Genomic DNA, 21262 nt, shown 5'->3' on the forward strand with positions numbered 1-21262 from the left:
AAAAGCCTTTCCTGTGGTTTCTGCAGGCTAAGCAGGTTTAGGACTGGATAGCTTCAATAATTTCAGTGCGTTCTGGGGCACAGGGATGATTCCTAATTGTCCAGCACCTGGCCCTGGTGTGACTTAGGGCAGGGGGGATAGTGTTCTGGACTGCAGGAGCCTGATAAAAAGGGGCAGGTGTGGGCATGGCCTCAGGATTGGTTCACTTGGCAATCTAAGGTGTGCTCCCAGGCAAGCTGTTTGCTGTCTCTAGGAATTAGCTAACCCTGGGAAGGGCAGTGCCTCCTTGGCATCTGCAAGACTCTAAGATGTCAAAATACATCTTATAAAATACAGAAGATAAAATAAGATTAATACAAGCCTGTCTGAAACACTTGAAAGAAGCATAAAAACAGAGCTTCTCAAACTTTAATGTGCATAGGAATCACCTGGGTATTCTGTTAAACTACAGGTTCTGATTCATTAGGTCAGGTGGGCATTGAGATTTTGATTTTTTTTTTTTTTTGGCCACGCCCCACGGCATGGGTAACTTCCCCCACCAGGGATCAAACCTGCAGCCTCTGCAGTGGAAGCATGGAGTCTTAACCACTGGACCACCAGGGAAGTCCTGAAATTTTGCATTTCTAATAAAGTCCTTGGTGATGTTGGGGCCATGCTTTGAATAGTTAGGGCTAAGAATATCCCTTGGTCACCTTCTGCGGGGAAGAGGGAAGAACCTGACACTTGCCGAACCCTGCTTTGAACCAGATACTGCTTGGCCCTGAATACACAGACTTCATCTTGTTTTGCTTGGACAACATCCTTTGCTCTTAGGAAAAATTATCCCAGTGTTACAGGGAAGGGAACTGAGGCTCAGGGTAGTTAAGTAACCCGCCCAGGTCACTTAGCTGAAAGTCAGAAGATACAAATGTATCTGGCCCCAAACCTGAATTTTTTCCCACCTCAACACATGTACAGATGGTTCCACTCCAGTGGAAAATAAAATGTCTCTGTTGGTAAAGGCTTTGCAAAATATAAAGTGTGGACTTGAATCATGGACCATTTACAACTTGAATTCTGAACAGAAGAGAAATTCTGAATGATGTTCATTATTTCAGGACCAGAAATAAATGGTGCTGACTAAATAACTTATATTTTATTACAGCTATTCGAGAAACACTTCACACGGGATTCCCTAGTACACTAGTGTCTTTATCTTAAAAAGTGACGCATGTCCATGGTAAGATATAAACAACAAAAGTCTGCCTTCCTCCCATGTGCTTCCATTTCTACTGCGCAGAGAGAACTACCGTTAGGTCTGTGTAGCCTTCTAGAAATTCTGGGCAAATAGTAACCTTCTATGCAAATAATAAACTTTTTCATACAAATTCATTCACCCAGCCATTCATTTTTCCAGGGGGAAAAGGAGTAAGTAAGACATGCAACATCCCTCATGCACCTCACATTCCAGTAGGGGAGCTAGATCATAAGCAAAAGAGTGAAATAAACATTATGTCAAATAAGGATAAATGATAATGAAGAAAAAGCCGGTGGAGTGGGGGGGAGGGGCGGGGAACATTTGCTATTATAAATGCAGTGGTTAAGGAAGGCCTCATGGAAAAGATGGTATTTGAGCAGAGACATGAAAGAGGTCATCCTATTCCACATTTACATTTTCCTTTAGCAATACGTGTTAAAGCCCTTGCCGTATGGGGCGGGGAACATTTGCTATTATAAATGCAGTGGTTAAGGAAGGCCTCATGGAAAAGATGGTATTTGAGCAGAGACATGAAAGAGGTCATCCTATTCCACATTTACATTTTCCTTTAGCAATACGTGTTAAAGCCCTTGCCGTATCACAACTTAAAGATCTACCTCATTCTTATTAATGGCCCCATAGTACTCCACTGTGCGCATATACCATAATACTGATGGGCATTCTGTTACTTAAGCAAAGGGAATGTTTTAGATTAAGCTTGTTATTGAACTTATTAGGTGATCGTCTGAGTGGTCATAAGGAGATTTGGGAAGCACGGTATAAAGCCTGATGAAGTAGAAAGAGCAATTAGACGTGAAGCTGTGGCTGGGAGCCCGAGTGTGCCACTCGACCAGGTGGCCATGTGATAACTGAGTATTCACTGAATGCCTGCTTCATATTAGTGGTTTTCCTTCTGCCCCATCTTAGGCAGGGCTACATCCACCAGGTGCAGGGGGGTGTCTAGGAGCTTCTCTACCCTGAGGGCAAGGCGACAACCTACTTGCAACATTTTCCTCAATGCCAGGCTACCCTGTAACCCCTGCGGAGTCAAATACAAACCCTCCAGGTGACAAGTTTTCCACATTCCCCACAAAGGAAGCACAAGCACAAATTTTAGGGAGCAGTTAACCATCTGGGCTCTGACTACAATCTTCCTCTTTTAGGAGAACGCACGTAAGCTTCCTTAAAACAATAAGGAGCAAAAACTCCTTACCTTCTAGTAATATTTATTTACATGGGTACAGATGTTTAGCATTGGGCCATATGACTGAACATATTTCACACTTAATGAAAGATTCATTTATGCATTTAATTATTATCTGAGGCAGTACCTGGATTATGTCAGCACTCTGCCGGGCTCTGTAGGAGGAATAAATATCTGTGCAGTATGGTTCCTGCCCTTGTCACCTGCTAGCTCTTAACAAAGACTGGACAAGGGAAAAAATGACCGTGATTGAAAGCAGTGTGTGATCAGTTACTGGTGCCAAAGACAATGTAACAGGAATTAAAGGAAAGGGGAGGATGCTATGATCCAGAGAGGGATCCTGGCTGAGATATAAACAGGTAGGGATGCAGGTGGAACCAGGGGACTTTGGGAAGGGATATGTGTGTGTGTGTGTGCGTGCGTGCGTGTATGTGTGTGTGTTTTGAGAACATGTATGAATGGAAGGTGAATATAACTGCACAGCCAGCAAAGGCCCAGGTGAGGGAAAATACAGGTATTACAAAGGGAACACGAAGCAGCCCACTAAGAGCTTAAACACAGAATATGGGGGGTGGTCGCAGATGACAGGAGATGTTGGTTGGAGTGAGACTGGCAGAGGGTTCTGAGGCTCCCACCTTGCCATCAGATATGAGATAAATAAATGAGTCTTGAAAGGTGTCAAGAAAAGCACCATCAACCTCTTCCTCTTTTTCTGTTTTTGCTTTTATGGGGCGGAGGGGTACTGCACACTTTGGTTTGATAACCTCTATTTCCAATTCCAGTAATTTAAGAAACCAACTTAATACTTATGAAAGTAATATACGCCTGTAGCTTAAAAAAGCAAGTACTCCGTAAGAGGGCTATAATCAAAACCAGCCATCCCCACCTGTCTCCACCACCCCCTCCTAGCTCCCCAGAAACCTCTTTTTTGTTTGTGGTTTGCTTTTACTGTGAAAGATAATGACTTGCCAGAGCGAGTAGCCTCCTATAGGGGTAAGACTTTTGCCCCAAGCAGTTGCTCTCAAGTTCGGTTAATCTATGGGCTGGCCCAGGGCAGGAAGACTAACCAGTAAGTCTAACCCAGCTCTCCCCCGTCAAGGAGGTTGAATCCTGTCATGGCAAAGAAAGGACACCACTTTTAACTTTCAATTCTGATATCTGAATCCATATATTTAAGTGATCTATGTACACTGATATTTCTTAAATGATCATTTTTAGAGATTATCTAATGTCTTACTACCCTGCAAAATGAGGAAAACTTGACACTGTTACACCATCACCACTTCCCAACAAGCGTTCTTCCCCCATCTTTCCAGTTGATTAAACTGCAATTTGGGGTTAAATCGATATTCTGTGTTTACATTGTTGTGACCACATAATATTGTTTACTACTGAGCCACGCAGTATAAGAACGCACTTCCTAGCTTGTTCAATATTTTTTTTCCTGGTGCTACCTTTTTCTTCCTTCCTTCTTGTGTGTATCTATTACTAATCACTCTTGACCTTTTCAAAGGAACTATAAAAGCCCTACTAAAACCGTTTTTGGCGTGAGCAACTCAACCAATGAATCTCTCAGATGTGTTTTTCCCTCCACAAGCCTACCATTGAGTCCGTCCGGTCTAGTGGTTTCCCAGGCCAGCTGCCCACCTGTTGTCCTGGGGCTTCTTTTTAACACCATCTTGCGAAATCCCTGTGCCTCTCGCCTGTGTTGGGTCCCCCGCTTCCTGGATCCCATGGTTTCCTCTTTCTTGGTTTACATCCTCATTTTTGTGGAGCTCATTCTCTAGTAGCTTCCTAAGAAAAGGTACATGGGAGGTAAGTTTGTTGAGACCTTCCTTGCATGTCTGAAAAAGTCTTAATTCTACTCTCACGCGTGCTTGCTAATTAAGCTTGTCATTTAATTCTAAGTAAAAATTCGTCCCCCTCAGAATTTTGCAGGCTGAGTTTCACTGTCTTCTAGCATCCAGTGTTGCAGCTGAGAAGTCTGAGGCCACTGGTTCTCCTGCTCTTTTATCTGTGACCTGTTTTATTTCTCTGGAAGGTTTAGGAATCTCCTTTTTAGTCCCTGGTTTTCTGAAATCTCACAGTAAAAAAACCTTAATGAGGATATTTTCTTATCCATTGTTCTGGGCACTTTCTCTTCCCTTTAAAGTTGGAAATTCCTGTTGTTCTGGTTTGCAAGTTTTCTTGAATTATTCTCTGATATTTGTCTCCCCACCATTTTATCTATTTTCTCCTTTCGGAACCTCTGTAGCGAAATGCTGAACCTTGGGGACTGATCCAATACCTCTTTTACCTTCTTTTTCTCACCCCACTACCCATCTTTGCCTGTTAATCTACTTTCTAGAAAGTTTGCTGGACTTTACCTTTTACACCTCTGAATATTTTTTTTTAACTCTGAGTTTAATTTCTAAGATCTCTTTCTTATTTTCTGAGTGTTTCTTTTTTTATAGAATTTACCTTTTATTTCATGGATATAATATTGTCTCCCATCTTTCTGAAGATATAATAGATTTTTAAAAGCTCTTCTTTCGCTTCTTGAATTATCTGTATTTTCCCGAGCCCCCCCACCCGTTTCTCTCTCTCTGTTCTGATCTCGATATTTTACTCTATATTTTCTGCTGGGAGCCATACTCCAGTATCTGGTGATCCTCTCACTATTCATTTATATTTAAGACTTTCACACATATATGTAACACATATATAAAGAAGATATACAATTTATTTATATTTAGGTACAGTGAGTCCCTACACAACTGATTAGAAACACTGGCAGGGTGTGCGTATCACCTGGCAGGCGTCCCATGAGGTAATTGGGTAGGAATCTAGCCATTCCGATAGGGACTCCAAATGCAAGTCAGGTCATTTCTTTGAGTCATTCAGTTTCTCTAGATAAGAATCCTTTAAACTGCTGTCTAAAGAGCCTGTCCCAAAAGAATGTGGAAAAGAATAGATACACGTATATGTATAACCAAATCACTTTGCTGTACACCTGAAACTAATACAACATTGTTAATCAGCTATGCTCCAATATAAAATAAAAATCAAATAAAAAAATAAAGAGCCTGTCCCTGGCTACAGGTGCTTTGGGAGCTACGTTGTAGAACAGTCCAGGAGGGTCTCACCTGTTCACTCTACAGAGTTTCACTTAATTCTCCTGGTTTCACCTCTCCATCCTGGGCCTCGTTTCCCTGAGTCCAGAGCATCTCTGATTCAATTCAGCCCAAGACTATGCCTCACGCCTCCAGCAGGGATGGACATTTGGTAGTGGCAGTGTGAGGGTGGGAGAGGAACAGGGCCGAGCTAGTCCCTGCACTCCGTTCCACTAAGTACTACTGACTACTAACTACTCTGTAACTACTGTGAACTAGTCCCCCCTTTTGCAGGCTCACCCTCACACCCTTCTTAAGTCTCCCCAGGGTCCTTGCAGAATCCATCTGTGGGCTTCTCTCAGTACCCCTCAGCCACTCCCCCTCCATCACTGGGCCATCTTCCCAAAGTTTGCTGACACCTCTTGTTTAGTACCACCTCCCCCTCTGTTCTCTCTCACTCTCAATCTGTGTATAGCTTTTTTTAAATTCTTTGCTGAAATTTTAGGGAGATTTTTGGAATTAGAAGATATAAATGCATGTGTTCAATCTGACAGAACGACAAGTTACCAGTCTTATAAATTTTATTTTGTACTTATGTACTTATTATGTACTTCACTCTAGAAAGTTTATCCAGAGAACTTTAGGTGTTGCCCTAAATCAACTACTAACTACGTAACAACTGTAATACTTTCAGGTAGGATATTACTGAAATCATTTTAATTCTCTCTGACTTTCTAGGGAGTACCAGGCAAAGCGAGTTAAACTCCTCCATAAATTTATCTTTATAGACTCTCATTATTATCCTGGCTCTAGAAATTTGGACCAACAGTCAATTTGAGGCAGATGCCACATCAAATTTTAAATATGAAGGAAGGGAGGGAGGGAGGGAGGGAAGGGAAGGGAGGAGGGAGAGATGGAGGGATGGGGGGAGGAAAAAAAGAAAGAAACAGACATCAAGAAAATGATTTAAAAATAGAATAGTGAGAGGATTGGCCTAAATAAATAACTATTTTAAGAAAAGCTATGTAAGTTTATTAAATAAGAAAAGAGACTGCAGAAAATCATCTGCCTTTAAGGTAACTAAACAATGATCACTCACTTGGAAGGCAGTTGAGTAATTTCTGCCCTGAACATTAGCTGTGAAACTCCAGTCATTCATTCAACAACTTGCACCCAAAATTCATATAAAAAAATCACCATTATCCAGCAAGAAACTACCCACATAAGAAATTCTCACAATTACATATACAGATCACCTTCTAATTATGTACTGACCCTTTTACTGCATATATATATATATATATATATATATATATATATATATATATATGCATTCCTCACTTCATCCCCCAAACAAATTTAAGTCAGCTTGCTGGTTATCCTTTTAATATATTAGTTGAAGGTATTTTTACTTTCCTGAGTATATTTCTTACAAATTTGTCGACCTAAAATTATGTCATCCTCTTTATTCTGTGCCACACTCAATTATGGGCCAATAAGCTTCTAAAAAGTTAACCATGTTGTCAACAGGAATGCTTCTAATGTAGCTGTAATCACACTTTTGAGCTTTTTGATAAGATGAAAAACTTTGTAGTCAGACTGACCTTGTTTTGCATCCCGACTCTTCCACTTATTGAATGTATGACCTTCAGGGAGCTGATAACCTCCCCACAAGGAAAATGGACAAACTATTACCTATTTTGCAGGTTGTCATATGGATGAAATTGTAAAATGCATATGAAGAACCTGACATATTGTAGGTGTCCAATAAATAAAAGCTATTAAAATCAGAACATGAGAAGATATTGACACCTTAACTCTAAAAATACACTCTCTAAGTGAAGAGTTTTCACTTCCATTTTTAGGCATCAGATCACTGGTGTGCTGGTCAACTAGAAGCAACTTGCCAGCCACTGAAAAGCAACGGGGAAGCTCTTACAGGCAATTAGGGAAAGCATTGTGAAAGTAGGGGTGTGGGAAGGAGGCCTGGAAAAAAAGTTAAAGTATTTGACTTTGGATCAGTTCCTTAACCTTTTTGTAGTTTATTTAACTATAAAATTAGGAGGTTGGATGACGTCCCTCCAGATGTTCACAATAAAGAGTTCTGCGGCTGGATAATTTTGGAATATGACTCCTTCATCCCATGCTCCCCCCCTCCCCCATTTAAGGCAGCAGTTTGATTTTGTTTTACCTGGCATATTACAAACTTATCCGCCTACAAATCCTCCCCATTTTTTCCCCCCAAATAGTAGCATATTTTGGAAAAGACGGATGAGCTGATCTGCGGTTTCTCATTCTGTAATATGCTGCTCTGAGTTTTACTACTTCACGTAAACGTTTGGTTAAGGAAAGAAGGGTAAACGTGATGTGTATAGCAGCATATAACTTTCAGAGTGGGAGAAAAATCTATCGCCATTCCAGTGAAACCAGATATTTCTAAGTATAGTTTAACATTTCATCTATGTGGTACCGTCAATGTCTTGAGCAGCTGATCACCAAAGCATCCACTGAACTGCTGCCAATGAAGACAGACATATTACTGGGACACATCTGGCAACTTTGGCAATCAGTGAATGAAATGAATCAACCATGTAGTGAGCGGACTGGCTGCTTGGTGACCAACGTGACTGGAATGGAAAATAACTGTGGGATAAATTAATCCTTAGACTGCAGGACTGAACCGTGATAACCAGAATAAAACTCAAATGTGTGTTCATGATGAATACATTTCCATGCTACAATTACAAATCCACCAGTTAAATTATTTCTAATAGTAAAATACGTTCACTTTTTCTATCAATCTACCAACATTTACTTTTATCTGAAAGGAAAAGACTGTGCAAAGTGTTTGCTGGGAACGAAAGGATATAGTAGGAAAGAGGCCAAAGAACCTACCAGAAAAAGATCTAGGAGCCAGATGCTCTGTCAGTAACTTTCCATGTAGCCTTCAGTAAGTCTCTGTTTTCTTACTTTTAAAAATAACTAGCCTCAAGTAGCTTATAATTTAGTTGATTATATTTACAAATTTGGGATTTCCATTTAATGCCTTCTTACATTACAAAATCATTCTTAATTTATCTACATAGTGGAGATAAAAGTGAATGAATATTCTGATGTTCTTTAATTAACTACATGCAATGAAGCCCCCGTCTCACTTTAATTGTAGGAATTCTATTAGAACCTGTTGCGATGTGTTTCCTTTCTCTCTTGATACGTCTCCTGCCCCTCAAGGCTGCTAAGGTTTGAAAGTGTTCTAATTATTTCTATATTTTCATAAAATACTCTATTTCTACCCCCAAAATACTTTTCCTTCTCCTCAAGAGGAAGTTTTTCAGAAAACAATTCTGTAGAATCCGAAGGATGTGTGTTAGTAGTAGGGTGACCGACTGAGGGGCTTCCCACTGTGTAGGACTTCCTGTGCTAAAACTAGCACAGCCCCTGACAAATGGAGATCGTGGGTCACCTTGGTTGGTAGCTTGAGAGAAGGACTGGAAGTGGCAATGGATGCCTGCATCAGAAAGTTGCCATTTTAATCCTCCTATTAGAAGTACTCTTCTTTCATCGCTAAACAGCTGTAGAAAGCCATCCAACAGCAGATGGATGAATGCATTTAATGACCTTAACTTTCTCTTACACCAGTGGTTCTCAATTCTGGCTTCTTACTAAAATCGTCTGGTTATCTTTTTTTTTTTTTTTTTTTTTTAAATGATACTATCCCTGATTTAACTGATCTGGAGGTAAGTCCCAGTCACCGGCATATATGTCTAAAATTCCCGTGCTTACTCTACTGTTACTCAGGGCTAAGAAACACTGCTTTGCATCCATTCTGAGATTCAAACTATAGGTCTAGCAAGAGCCATTCAAAGCAAGGAGAAATCTACTTTATTATCTCTGACTTTTAAAATATTGCCTGCAAGTTTCCACTTCATATTTAAAACAAATGAGAACCCACAAACTAACTTTAAATGTATTCACCTAGGGTTCATGGTATGTTTCTCCCTTGTCATGATTATCGATCACCACCACCTACTGACATAATTTTTTGCACAAGAAACTGTGTTAGGCAGGTACTGTGGGACCACAGAGATTTCAAACTCAGGGTCTCTGCCTTCAGGCAGCTCACTGTAAAACACAGGAAGGTGACTAAATGATCAAGCAAAGGACCTCACGAGCATCTCAAAGAGGAAACAGCTATGGCCTGAGACGGTTGGGAAACCTGCACAGAGCAGGTAGGATTTAAAGAAGGCCTTTGAGGGCTAGGTAGGATTCTAATTAGAAGGCCAGAAAGGGCCTTCCAAGCAGAGAGTGGGGAAGAAGCAATCGGACTACCAAATTTAAACATATACACAAATAATAAAGTTCACATGCTGAGCAATACAAACTATATGAGGCAAATTGCTGAGCAAGGGGTCATAATTAGCCCTATCACTCTTTTTGGTGATAACCACTCCTGACATTGAAAAGAAGAACTAACCTGGCAGATGGAACAGCTGGTTCAGCCGAAGCATTAAAGACAAGCTTGGTGTGCACCACAGAGAGCAAGCCACAGAACAGCAGCAACAGTACAAGTCCCTTCCCTCTCTCATGCTGGGCCCACCAAAGAGACCTCATTACCCAGGCATCAAGGCAAAAGCTGCTTAGTTCATTGCCAAACCTTGAGGTTCCTATTCTATCTGATCGGATGATTATTTAACGTTGAGGGAATACATTTAGGACGAAAATCATGCAAAAGTTATGTGTTGTCTTTTATGTCATGTTCCGTGATTATCCGTCATTGATTTTCAATTACTTTTATAATGCGATGGCCTTCTCTCTGGATTTCAGAATTAAAGCAACACTGTGCCATTTGTCCTTGACCCCTAAAAGAGTTAATTTTCATATTTATTCCAATATCTGGCCTTCATGCAAGATAGGAACTAAATGGGTATGGGTATGAACGATCTGGGTACGCATCATCTCAGGAAGTCAGTTGGCAAAAAGAACACTGAGAAGTAGGCACCACTGGTATTTCACACATTATTAACTTATATTACAATTCAAATAAGCTTACAGCTGGCCAAAAAAAAAAAAAATCTCTTCTGTAAAGTGATCTCAAACATAATAGGCTTAATCAGAGATAAATTAAATTAGGCAGCCATGCATATTACAGCATATTAATTCTGAGTAGTTATTAAATACACTTTCTGTTATCAGTGGTGTGAACAACATTATAGGCAAACAAATTCTTCGAGGGGATAGGAAATAAAGTTTATGTTTGGGATACTGTGTGCCCGATATCTTCCCATGCCTTCTTATAATGTTAAATAATCTTTTCTAATAGTGGTACTGGGTTAAGTCTCCATAAATGAGTCAACTTCACTCCCAGGCAATTAAGCAAAAGAACAGCAGACCAGTGTGGTTTTAGTTTTTTCCAACGGGAGCTTTTCTACCTCTCTACTGCAATTTTTAAAAGAAGGCATTAGTGAGTCAGGCTGGAGCAAAGTTGCTCAAAACATAAGGTAGTGAATATTCATTATGTCAATTTTATGACGCATCTCATTCTGTGTTTTGGGTAACCTGTGTTGCCTGAGGATATTCAAAGAAGGAAATTATTAAGGTTGAGTGCTAGCTTGTAAATAACATCCTACCATTCTCTCTGTTTCTTTAAATGGTAGTAATCTAACCCATCCACGCTAGCATGCAGATTCCATAAACTAGCAAGTGGTGCTTCTGTGAAAGAAAAGAAAAAGAGACATCTAAGGGATGAAATATGTCGAGAAAGGGAATGTACACACGTACACACATGTTACCTTCCTGGATGTACTTTTGCCATATTATCTTGCTCTTTTATTAATCAATCAGGCCCTTCAGTTTCTGTATCCAGAAGCAACTCAAGTTACTAGGTACGACCCTCCCACACACACCCAACCCCCAAGTCTGAGAAAAACGTTTGACACTCTTTACGCTTTGCACATTTAAAACTCAATGTAAGGTGACAAGAACATTAAGCTGCCCAGTGAGCAAAATGTGAAACTCATCACTCTCTGTTCTTAGCCATGGGTGTAATAATTGGCAAATTAAAGTGCCTGACAATAGCTGGGCCACCTGCATCAGAAAGCATCACCCTGGAATGACTAATGCAGACAAATGTATGCGGCCAGCTTTACTGACAACTCCTTCTAACACCCGCAGCCTGAAAAGGCACATTACAGTACCTGTTTCATTTCCTGTAAAGGAAGCACCATGTCGATTTTTCTGTAATTTAAAGGCATAAAACCTAACAGCCCTCAATATTTTGTATATACATACTGATTGAATTGACTGTTATTTACTTTTGAAGTAAGCTAGAAAGAGAAAGACGAATATTGTATACTAATATATATATGTGGAATCTGAAAAAAATTGGTATAGACGATCTTATTTACAAAGCAGAAATAGAGACAAAAGACGTAGAGAACAAACATATGGATATCAAGGGGGAAAGGGGAGTGGGATGAATTGGGAGGTTGGGGTTCACATATATACACTATTGATACTCTGTATAAAATAGATAACTAATGAGAACCTACTGTATAGCACAGGGAACTCTACTCAGTGCTCTCTGGTGACCTAAATGGGGAGGAAAACCAAAAAAGAGGGGACATATGTATACGTATAGCTGATTCACTTTGCTGTACCGTAGAAACTAACACATTGTAAAGCAACTATACGCCAATTAAAAATTTAAAAGAAAAGGCTTACTTACTCTTGAAAAACCCAAAGTTTTTCTTTTTAAGCTGGCAAACTGGGATCAACTTATTAAAATGTTGAATGTGAAGCTTTATAACAACTAAATTCAAATAAATACAAATGCTTCAAAAATAATTTTGTTTTAATAAACTTGCTGCTATTATTCATCCATCCATCCATCCATTCGACATTTATTGAATACCTACTATGTGCTAGGCACTTCTTGATATTTGGCAGAGAGAGATGAATAACATATCCTTAAGGAGTCTGTCAACCATCGGAGGAAAGTTGCACGCACACAGCCAATTTCTACACGTTACTGTAGAAATCGTTTCAGAGCACCTCCCTTTCTCTTAGAGACTTCAGAGAGAAGACTCTTGAGCTGCATTCTAGGACCATATAAAGAGGGCACAAAATGAAGAGTTTTTGTGACTGAACAAGCTTAAGAAAAATCTTCCAAGCTGAGAGAGAAGCATGTACAAAATCAACAAGAAGGTCGTGGTCTGAGTGAGGAAAAGAAATCGCCTTCAGAGTAAATGAATGAAATAAACACAAGAGGCAAGAAAGTCAACATATGATGGTGAACACTAGGCAAGGGTGAGAATGTGCAGGGCCCCAGAAGACATGTCTAGGACTTGGGATTTCATTCTATGGGGCAGTAGTTTGCAATATACATGCCAGGGAGCCCTCGGGTCCCGGGAAGGGAGGGAGACAGATTGGGAAGGCATGGAAAGAGTGAAGGAGAGGCCGGCCAGTCAGGACTCTGGGCCCCGAAACTCTGCTTCAACCACAGTACCTTTGCCAATGTGTGTCTTCTGTTGGGCCTTCTAAATTTTTTAAATAACTTTTGAAATTGGAAAAATTTTAGATTTACAGAAGTTTTAAAGATAATACAGAGAGTTCCCATAAACACCTCACCCAGTTTCTCCTAACATTAACCTCTTTCTGTTGCCACCACGGTACATTTGTTACAACTGAGAAATCAACATTGGTGCCTTGCTATTAACTAAACTCTGGACTACATTTGCGTTTCACCAGTATTGCCACTCGTGTACTTTCTCTGTTCCAGGATCCAAGCCAAGACACCACACTGCATCGAGACACCATGTCTCTTCCGTCTCTTTTGATGTGTGACAGTTTCTCAGTTTTTCCTTGCTAGTCATACCGTCTTGGGGAATATTAGTCAGGCATTTCACACCCACTCTGGGTTTGCCTGATGTTTTCCTCGTGAGTAGACTAGGGTTGTGGGTTTTGGGAGGAACACCACAGAGGTGAGGTACCCTTTCCATCACATCCTAGCAGGGGGCGTATATCATCGACAAGACTTGGCACTTGCAATGCTAACCTTGATCACTCGGTTAAGGTAGTATATACTGAGTTTCTTCACTGTAAAGTTACTATTTGCCCTCTTCGCATACTCTCTTATTTGGAAGCTAGTCCCTCCAGCCCACTCTGAAGGATGAGGGTAAGCTTTACTTCCTGGAGGGGGCTATACCTACCTACATCATTTGGAATTCTTCTACAAAGAAGGTGTGTCCCTTCTACTCCCATTACTAATTTGTTTAACCATTTGTTTATATTAGGATGAACTCATGTACATTATTTTATATTTTAGATTATGGGACAATAAATACCATATTACCTATTTTGTTCCTCAAATTGTTCCAGCTTTTGCCATTGGCAACTATTTTAGGCTGGCTCTTCTATTCCTTTGACATGCCCCCATCCTTTTGTTCTTTGAGCACTTCTTGTTTTAGGGCAAACCAGATAATTCAGTTCTATATTGTATTTTTACTGCCCCAGTCCTAGAACCAGCCATTTCTCCAAAGATCCCTAGCTCCTTTTCATGGAGGATGATATTTAGAAACTAGTATCTGGGCATGGGTGTGCTAAGATGCTACTGGGGTATCACTGCTCCCAGGCCCTCTCAGCAGAAAGAGTTCGGAATGTATGTATATATTCAAGCCCAGATATATATCCATAGCTATAATTGTTTCTGTATCCGTCCATCTGTATATATATCACACTAAACATGAGTTCATACTAACAGGTCCAACTATAACGCAGTACTAAATGGTTCATTCTGGCTTTCCCTCCTTGCTTATCTGCAAAGACCCTGACAGAGAGAAACTCGGCTCCCACCACCCATTTACTTATTTGTTTGACTCTAGTATTTGAAACTTCTTTTGAAAACAAAACTCTATTACTTTAAAATAACAGAAAAAAGCCTGAAAACAAACATTGTAAGAGAAGATCTTTAAATTATTTCATGTAGAAAAGTGACTTAATTATATTTATATTTTTAGAAATATTATTCTAACTGAGTGAGGAATGGGTTGAAGGGGGCTGAGACTTGAGGTAAGAACAAATGTTAGAAAGGATGCTGTGTACTCCAGAGGATATTAAAGACCTGCGAATTAATTTGAGGGATATTTTAGAAGATTCATAAATAGAACTTAAGTGACTGGATGTGGAAAGTGAGAGAGAGAAGATGGAGATAAATATGGATTAAGTAATGGGGTAAAGGTGTCTTTTTATCTCAGAAAATACACTGAGAGGAAAGGATTTGGGAAGAAAATAATTGAGTATAAGGCATTTAAAATGGAGTATCCATGTGGACACGCTTCAAAGACCTCCTGAAATGTGGTTCTGAATTTCAAGAGAGTTGTCTAAGCTGTAAAAGTGAATTTCAGGGTCTTAAGCCCAAAACGGATGATGCAAAATCTTGGGACCAAATTAAAAGGCCAGGAATATGGGATGAATAAGAAATAGAAGATCAGGGACAACGAACTATACAACAATAATATTGAGAAATAACATGCTGAATACATGAATATGTGGTAACTCTCCATTTACTTAGGTCATAATTTCTCTCAACATGCTTTGTAGTTTTCAGTGTACACGTCTTACACTTCTTTTATTAAATTTTTTCCTAAGTATTTTGTTATTTTTTATGCTATTTTAAATGAAATTGTTTTCTTAATTTCATCTTTAGATTGCTCATTGCTGGCATATAGAAATATAACTGGTTTTTATGTACTGATCTTCTATCCTACAAGCTTGCCGAACTCATTTATTAGCTCAACAGTTTTTTTTGTGAACTCCTTAGGATTTTCTATATATGAGACTGTGTCATCTGTAAACAGAGTTTGTTTTATTTGTCCCTTTTCAATCCAGAGGCCTTTATTTATTTTTCTTGCCTAACTGCCTTGTTAGAATCTCCAGTAAATTACTGAACAAAAGTGGCAAGAGTAGACATCCTTGTGTTTTTTTGATCTCAGGTGGGAAACTTTCAGTCTTTCACCAATAAGTATGATGTTAGCTGGGGGTTTTTCATAGATAATTCTTTATCAGATTGAGAAAGTTTCTTCATATTCCTAGTTCATTGAGTGTTTTTATTTTTAAAATTTTATTTATTTATTTTTTTCTTGCAGTACGTGGGCCTCTCACTGTTGTGGCCTCTCCCGTTGCGGGGCACAGGCTCCAGACGCGCAGGCTCAGTGGCCATGGCTCACGGGCCTAGCCTCTCCGCGGCATGTGGGATCTTCCCGGACTGGGGCATGAACCCGTGTACCCTGCGTTGGCAGGCGGAGTCTCAACCACTGCGCCACCAGGGAAGCCCCCACTGAGTGTTTTTAACAAAAGGTATTTTGCCAAATGCTCTTCCTGCATCTACTGAGATGATCATATGGTTTTTGTCTTTTATTCTATGAATATGGAGTCTTACATTCATTAATTTCTGAATTTTGAACTAACCTTGCACTCCTGAGATAAATCCCACTTGGTCATGGCGTATAATCCTCTTACATGTTGTTGTATTCGATCTGCCAGAATTTTGTTGAAGATTTTTGAGCCTACATACGTAATAAATATTGGTCTGTATCTTTGTTTGATTCTGGTATCAGGATAAAAGTACACTTACAGTTTTACATATTAGCAGGAACGAATTGGAAGATTAAAAATTTTAATTACACCTGAATTATTAAAAATACATAAAATTCTTAGTAATAAACGCACCAAGAGGCATGTGGGAATTATACGCTAAAAACTATAAAATATTGCTGAGAAATATTAATGAAGAGAATGCACATTTATGGATTCAGAGGCTCAATACTGATGTCAATTCTTTCCAAACTGAGCCTTAGATTTAACATATTCTCAACTGTAATCTGACTAAACTGATTATTTTTAAAACTGGTAAGCTGGGGTTTCCCTGGTGGCGCAGTGGTTGAGAGTCCGCTTGCCGATGCAGGGGACACAGGTTTGTGCCCCGGTCCGGGAGGATCCCACATGCCGCGGAGCGGCTGGGCCCGTGAGCCATGGCTGCTGAGCCTGCGCGTCCGGAGCCTGTGCTCCGCAGCGGGAGAGGCCACAAGAGTGAGAGGCCCGCGTACCGCAAAACAAACAAACAAACAAAAAAACAAACAAAAAAAACTGGTAAGCTAATTCTAAAATCTACATAAATTTTCAGAAGAAATAGAATATCTAAGCCAATTTTATAAAAGAACAAAGATGGAGGACTTACACATCTGACTTGAAGACTGGCTGTAAAGCTACGGTAATCAATACAGTGTGGTACTAGCATAAGGAGCAACAAAATCAATGGAACAGAATAGAGAGCTCAGAAATAGGTGCACACCTATATGGTCGCTTGATTTTTGAGACTAGCACTAAGCCATTCCAATAAGGAAAGGAAAGGCTTTTCAAAAATAGTGTTGGAAGAATTAAACATCCCATATAGAAGATAATAAACAAATAATATACAAAACATAATAAACATAATATACAAAAGTTAATTCAATAAGGATCATAAATCTAAACATAAAATCTAAAACTATACAACTTTTCAAAGAAACCACAGAATTTTTTTGACTTGAGCATAAAGTTATCTTAGGATACAAAAGCCAGTACCTAAGAAAGAAAAAAAAACCCAATAAAAAAAAACCCAATAAATTACACCCCCCAAATAAAACTTCTGCTCAACAAAAAACATCATTAAGAGAATGAATAGACAAGCAATACACTGGAATTGGAAGGAAGCAGTTGCAATGTATACATCTAATAAAATCCTGGAAACAAATATATATTTTATACCTCAAAAATAAAAATACATACAAGCAACCCAATATAAAGATGGGCAAATACTTCAGTGGACACTTTACAAAAGAAGATATGGCCAGTAAGCACATGAAGAAGATGTCAACATATTAGTCATCAAGAAAAATGCATATTAGATCACAATGAAATATCACTGCAAACCCAATTCTAGCTTACCAGAATGGCGAAAATTAAAGAGACTGACAAGACCAAATGCTGTTGAAGATGTGTAACAACTAAAACTATCATATATGGTTGATGCGAATGTAAAATGGTACAACTATTTTGTACAAAGATATGGTAATTTCTTCTAAAACTCAATATACACCTACCTATGACTAAAATTCCACTCTTAGATATGGGCCTAAAAGAAATGAAACCATGTCTTCACAAAAGACTTGTTCAAGAATGTTCATGGCAACTTCATCCAAAATAGAGCCCGTAAAGAACACAAGTGTCCACCCATAGAAGAATGGATTAACAAACTGCTGTCTATTCATGCAATCAAATATCACTCAGCAAGAGACAGAAAGGAGTTACTGACAGACTCAAGAATAGATTAATCTCAAAAACATACTATGTAAAAGAAACCTGACACGAAAGAGAATGCAGTATATGAGTCTACTTATACGGAGTTCTAGAACTAGAATTGATTTACTCTAGAGGTGGGGATGGGGGTGTGCTGGGAAGGTGTATGAGGGAATTTTCTGGGGTTGATAGACATTTGGGTAGCACAGGTGTATATAACTGTTGGAACTCATAGAAATGTACACTTAAGATCTGTGCGTTTTATGTAAATATGTAAATTTTACCTAACAATTTTACTTAAAAAATAAGAATCATATAAGAAATCATAAAACTTTGAATTCTAGTAATGGTACATACACCAAAGCATTTGGGGGAATTGTAGCGATGTCTACAAGTTACTTAGAAATGTTTCCAAAAATTCAGTGGATTCGTGGATGAGAACAGGGATGCATAGAGGTAAGCATATGAGTGTTCACTGCCAGTTTCTTTCAACTTTTCTGTGTGGTTAAACATTTCCATAATAAAATCTTGCAAAAGAAAAAAAAAACCTTAAAAACTGAGTCTTTCACAGTAAATAATAAATTAAAGGAAAAAGTTAAAAGAAAAAAAAAAAGAAAGCAATCCCAACTCATAAGTTACTAGCCATGTGAACTTGGCAAAGTGTTTAAATAAAGAGTCGATGTCTAAATTTCCTTATTTGTAAAACGAAAATGATAAATAATACGTTTTATACAGGATCCTTCAGGGACTATACTTGCTAATATATGTAAAGCACAGTTCTTGATATAAATAAGCACTGAGTAAATGTTTGGCTCCTATTTTTAGTGAGCACGGAGTGCCTGTGGCCATAAACCCACAAAAATAAAATGTCTCAGAAACAGAAAAGGAGGATACTGTTTGCACACTTTGTTAAGGCAATTGTGATGTTTGTTGCATACATAAAATCAGATTCACTGTGATTTTTTTTTTCTGTGCGTGAATGTCATTTATCAGGACCCCTAAGCAAATGAGCTAGTAGAAAGGAAATATTATATTTTAAAACACCCATAAAGCATATTTTTAGAAATGGTATTTCCTTGACTTTCATTCCAGGAAAATGCTAACACATGGCGTGGAGCATGCTGGGCCCAGAAAAGAAAGCCTGCCAGATGCCACAGCAATAAATAGAGCGGGGCTTTGGAGAGGAAAAGTAAAATGAGAACATGTAATGTTATGCCTCCAATACCCTTACCATCTGCTATTTATCCCACTGAAATTATGGGGTTTTTGGAAATTCACCTTTGTAGGCCACCTTTAATTAATTTTCTTATTTATCTGTTTAGCAAACATTTAAATCACAGCCTACTCTGGGCAGAGTTCTGCATGCCCTCCAGGACCTCAGCAAAACAAAGGGTGAGGTAATGTTAGAAAGAAGAAGTTCTAAGTGCAGTATAATGAGAGGTCAGTACTATTTACACCTGCCACCTCCTTCTTTAATATTCATTTTAAAAACACAATTTTCATATTTTCAATCGATAGCTTAAGCAGCCACATATTTTCACAAACGACAGGACTCTGCAGACAGGAAAAGAGGTGGCAGAATATGTTACGTGGGTTGTTTTACTTTGCTGAGAAATGCGTAAGTAGAAATACATTTTTATCAATTACATTTCCTATAGTGCTTGCATTATCATTTTTGTCAATATTTTAAATGCAAGTGGGATTTCTTAATGTGGTATCTTTTACTTTCAATTTAGCAATGTTTCTGAGAAGAAAACGGAGCTCTAGAATGTTGAAAATTGTCTCATTCTATTACGACTGCTCTCCTTCGGGTTTTCAAATATGTATACTCGTGATACTCCTAAGAAACTGTGATTGATGGATTTTTACCCAGAATTTAAAAACAACAACAATAACAAATTCTTTTAAATGAAAGGAAAAGTACATTCTGTTCCCTTAACTTGTCTTTATTTGGGGATTATACGTTCTCTGCTAAAATTTAGGATGGAATTTCTAACAGTGATGGCATTGTTCAGTAAATAGCAGTCCTTTGTGCGTGTGCAAATTTTCAAATGAATGGAAATGGTCTTAGACATTTTATCTGGAAAACTTTCGCCTATAGTATTTATTCAAATGTTGTCCATATTTTTCAGGAAGGAATTGAGAAAAATGTCTTTCTCATAAAAAGATGTCATTCCCTTGTGGCTACTATGAAAGGAACTCCCTCTCCTCCCTCCAGTACACAACACACAAACCCTATGCTATCAGTAGAAGCGAAACATAAAATTAAAGAAGCACTGACTGCATGCCAAATTCTGGGATAACAGGGAAGAGAAAGCCAGTCGGCAATCACCCCTCCTAGCCCTTATCTTCTCCTCCCACTTATCTCTCCCAGGCTGGGGATGTCCGGACTCTATGACCTCTTTCTTCAGTGGAGACACAAGCTGTGAGTCAGGTGCCCTGAACTTTAATGTCTGTTCTTCTTCCCCATTAACCTTACTGTTAAGAGAAAATAAAATGTTTTATGTCAATGAAAATACTCAGTCACTTGGAAATCATCTTTCTGGGTTTCAGCACAAATACACCTGTGATCTTAAAAAATCCTTTCAATTTAAATAGTAATAAATTTGTCACAGAAGTATATTAGGAGACCTATATTCAAATAAAGTTGCCCACTGACTTTAGGTGAATCCACTGCTTTCTAAATCCGTACAAGTTGCTTAGGATGATCAAAGGCCAAACTTTTGTAATCTCTCCCCATGTAGATCATCTTAGAGTAAAATTATTAGGGAGAAATTAGGGATTCGTAAAGCAAGACAGAGAGTGTTTTTGTTGTGGTTGTTGTCATTTTGATTAGCCACAAGCTTATACCACTGTATTTACTGGAGAGTGTATAACTGTCTTGAAATGAAACATCACATAATTCCAACAAGTATGCTCTCTCTAGTTAACCTAAATTAGAGAGGCTTCCCTATACTCATTTTGTCTCTTTCACAAGCATCCTTGAAATTCTTTGTCCTTAATTACTTACATCTATGCTTCAAGTATTAGGAGCACGCTTGAAATTTACAATTTTTCTAAGTTCCTAACACTTATTAGCTTTGTTTTCTGCCTAGACCTGTTAACCTAATTTTGTCTTCAATGCTTTTGGGAATAATGCATTGCTTATCTTTAAATTTTCCATAGCTGTTTCTATATTAAGGAGTCCAAACGCAGGTTTCAATTTACTCATTATGAATTTGCTGATCCTCTAATCTGAATTAAAAACCAAATTTTTTTCATTCTTCTCCATTATGTTTCAAATTTTAACAGATACTTTCAAACTGTATTCGAAAAACTTATAATCCAACACCATGACCAATCTTCTTTCTGCCAAGCACTGGTGCCTAAATCTTTCTTTCTTTTTATTTTTTTAAG

The 21262-nt window shown here is 38.7% G+C and overlaps 1 protein-coding gene across 1 annotated transcript in view; it reads right to left on the reverse strand.

Moving 5' to 3' along the window:
- The window catches only part of ENOX1 (ecto-NOX disulfide-thiol exchanger 1), a 299647-nt gene that overhangs the window by 261474 nt on the left and 16911 nt on the right, over positions 1-21262 (reverse strand). The window contains exon 2 of the mRNA XM_082675771.1: positions 4089-4235. Coding sequence (XP_082531897.1) covers positions 4089-4176 — 88 coding nt within the window. The 5' untranslated portion in view covers positions 4177-4235. The remainder of the gene's footprint in view (positions 1-4088; positions 4236-21262) is intronic.

This window comes from Grampus griseus (assembly GCF_964374135.1).
Source record: "Grampus griseus genome assembly, chromosome: 18".
Lineage (NCBI taxonomy): Eukaryota > Metazoa > Chordata > Mammalia > Artiodactyla > Delphinidae > Grampus > Grampus griseus.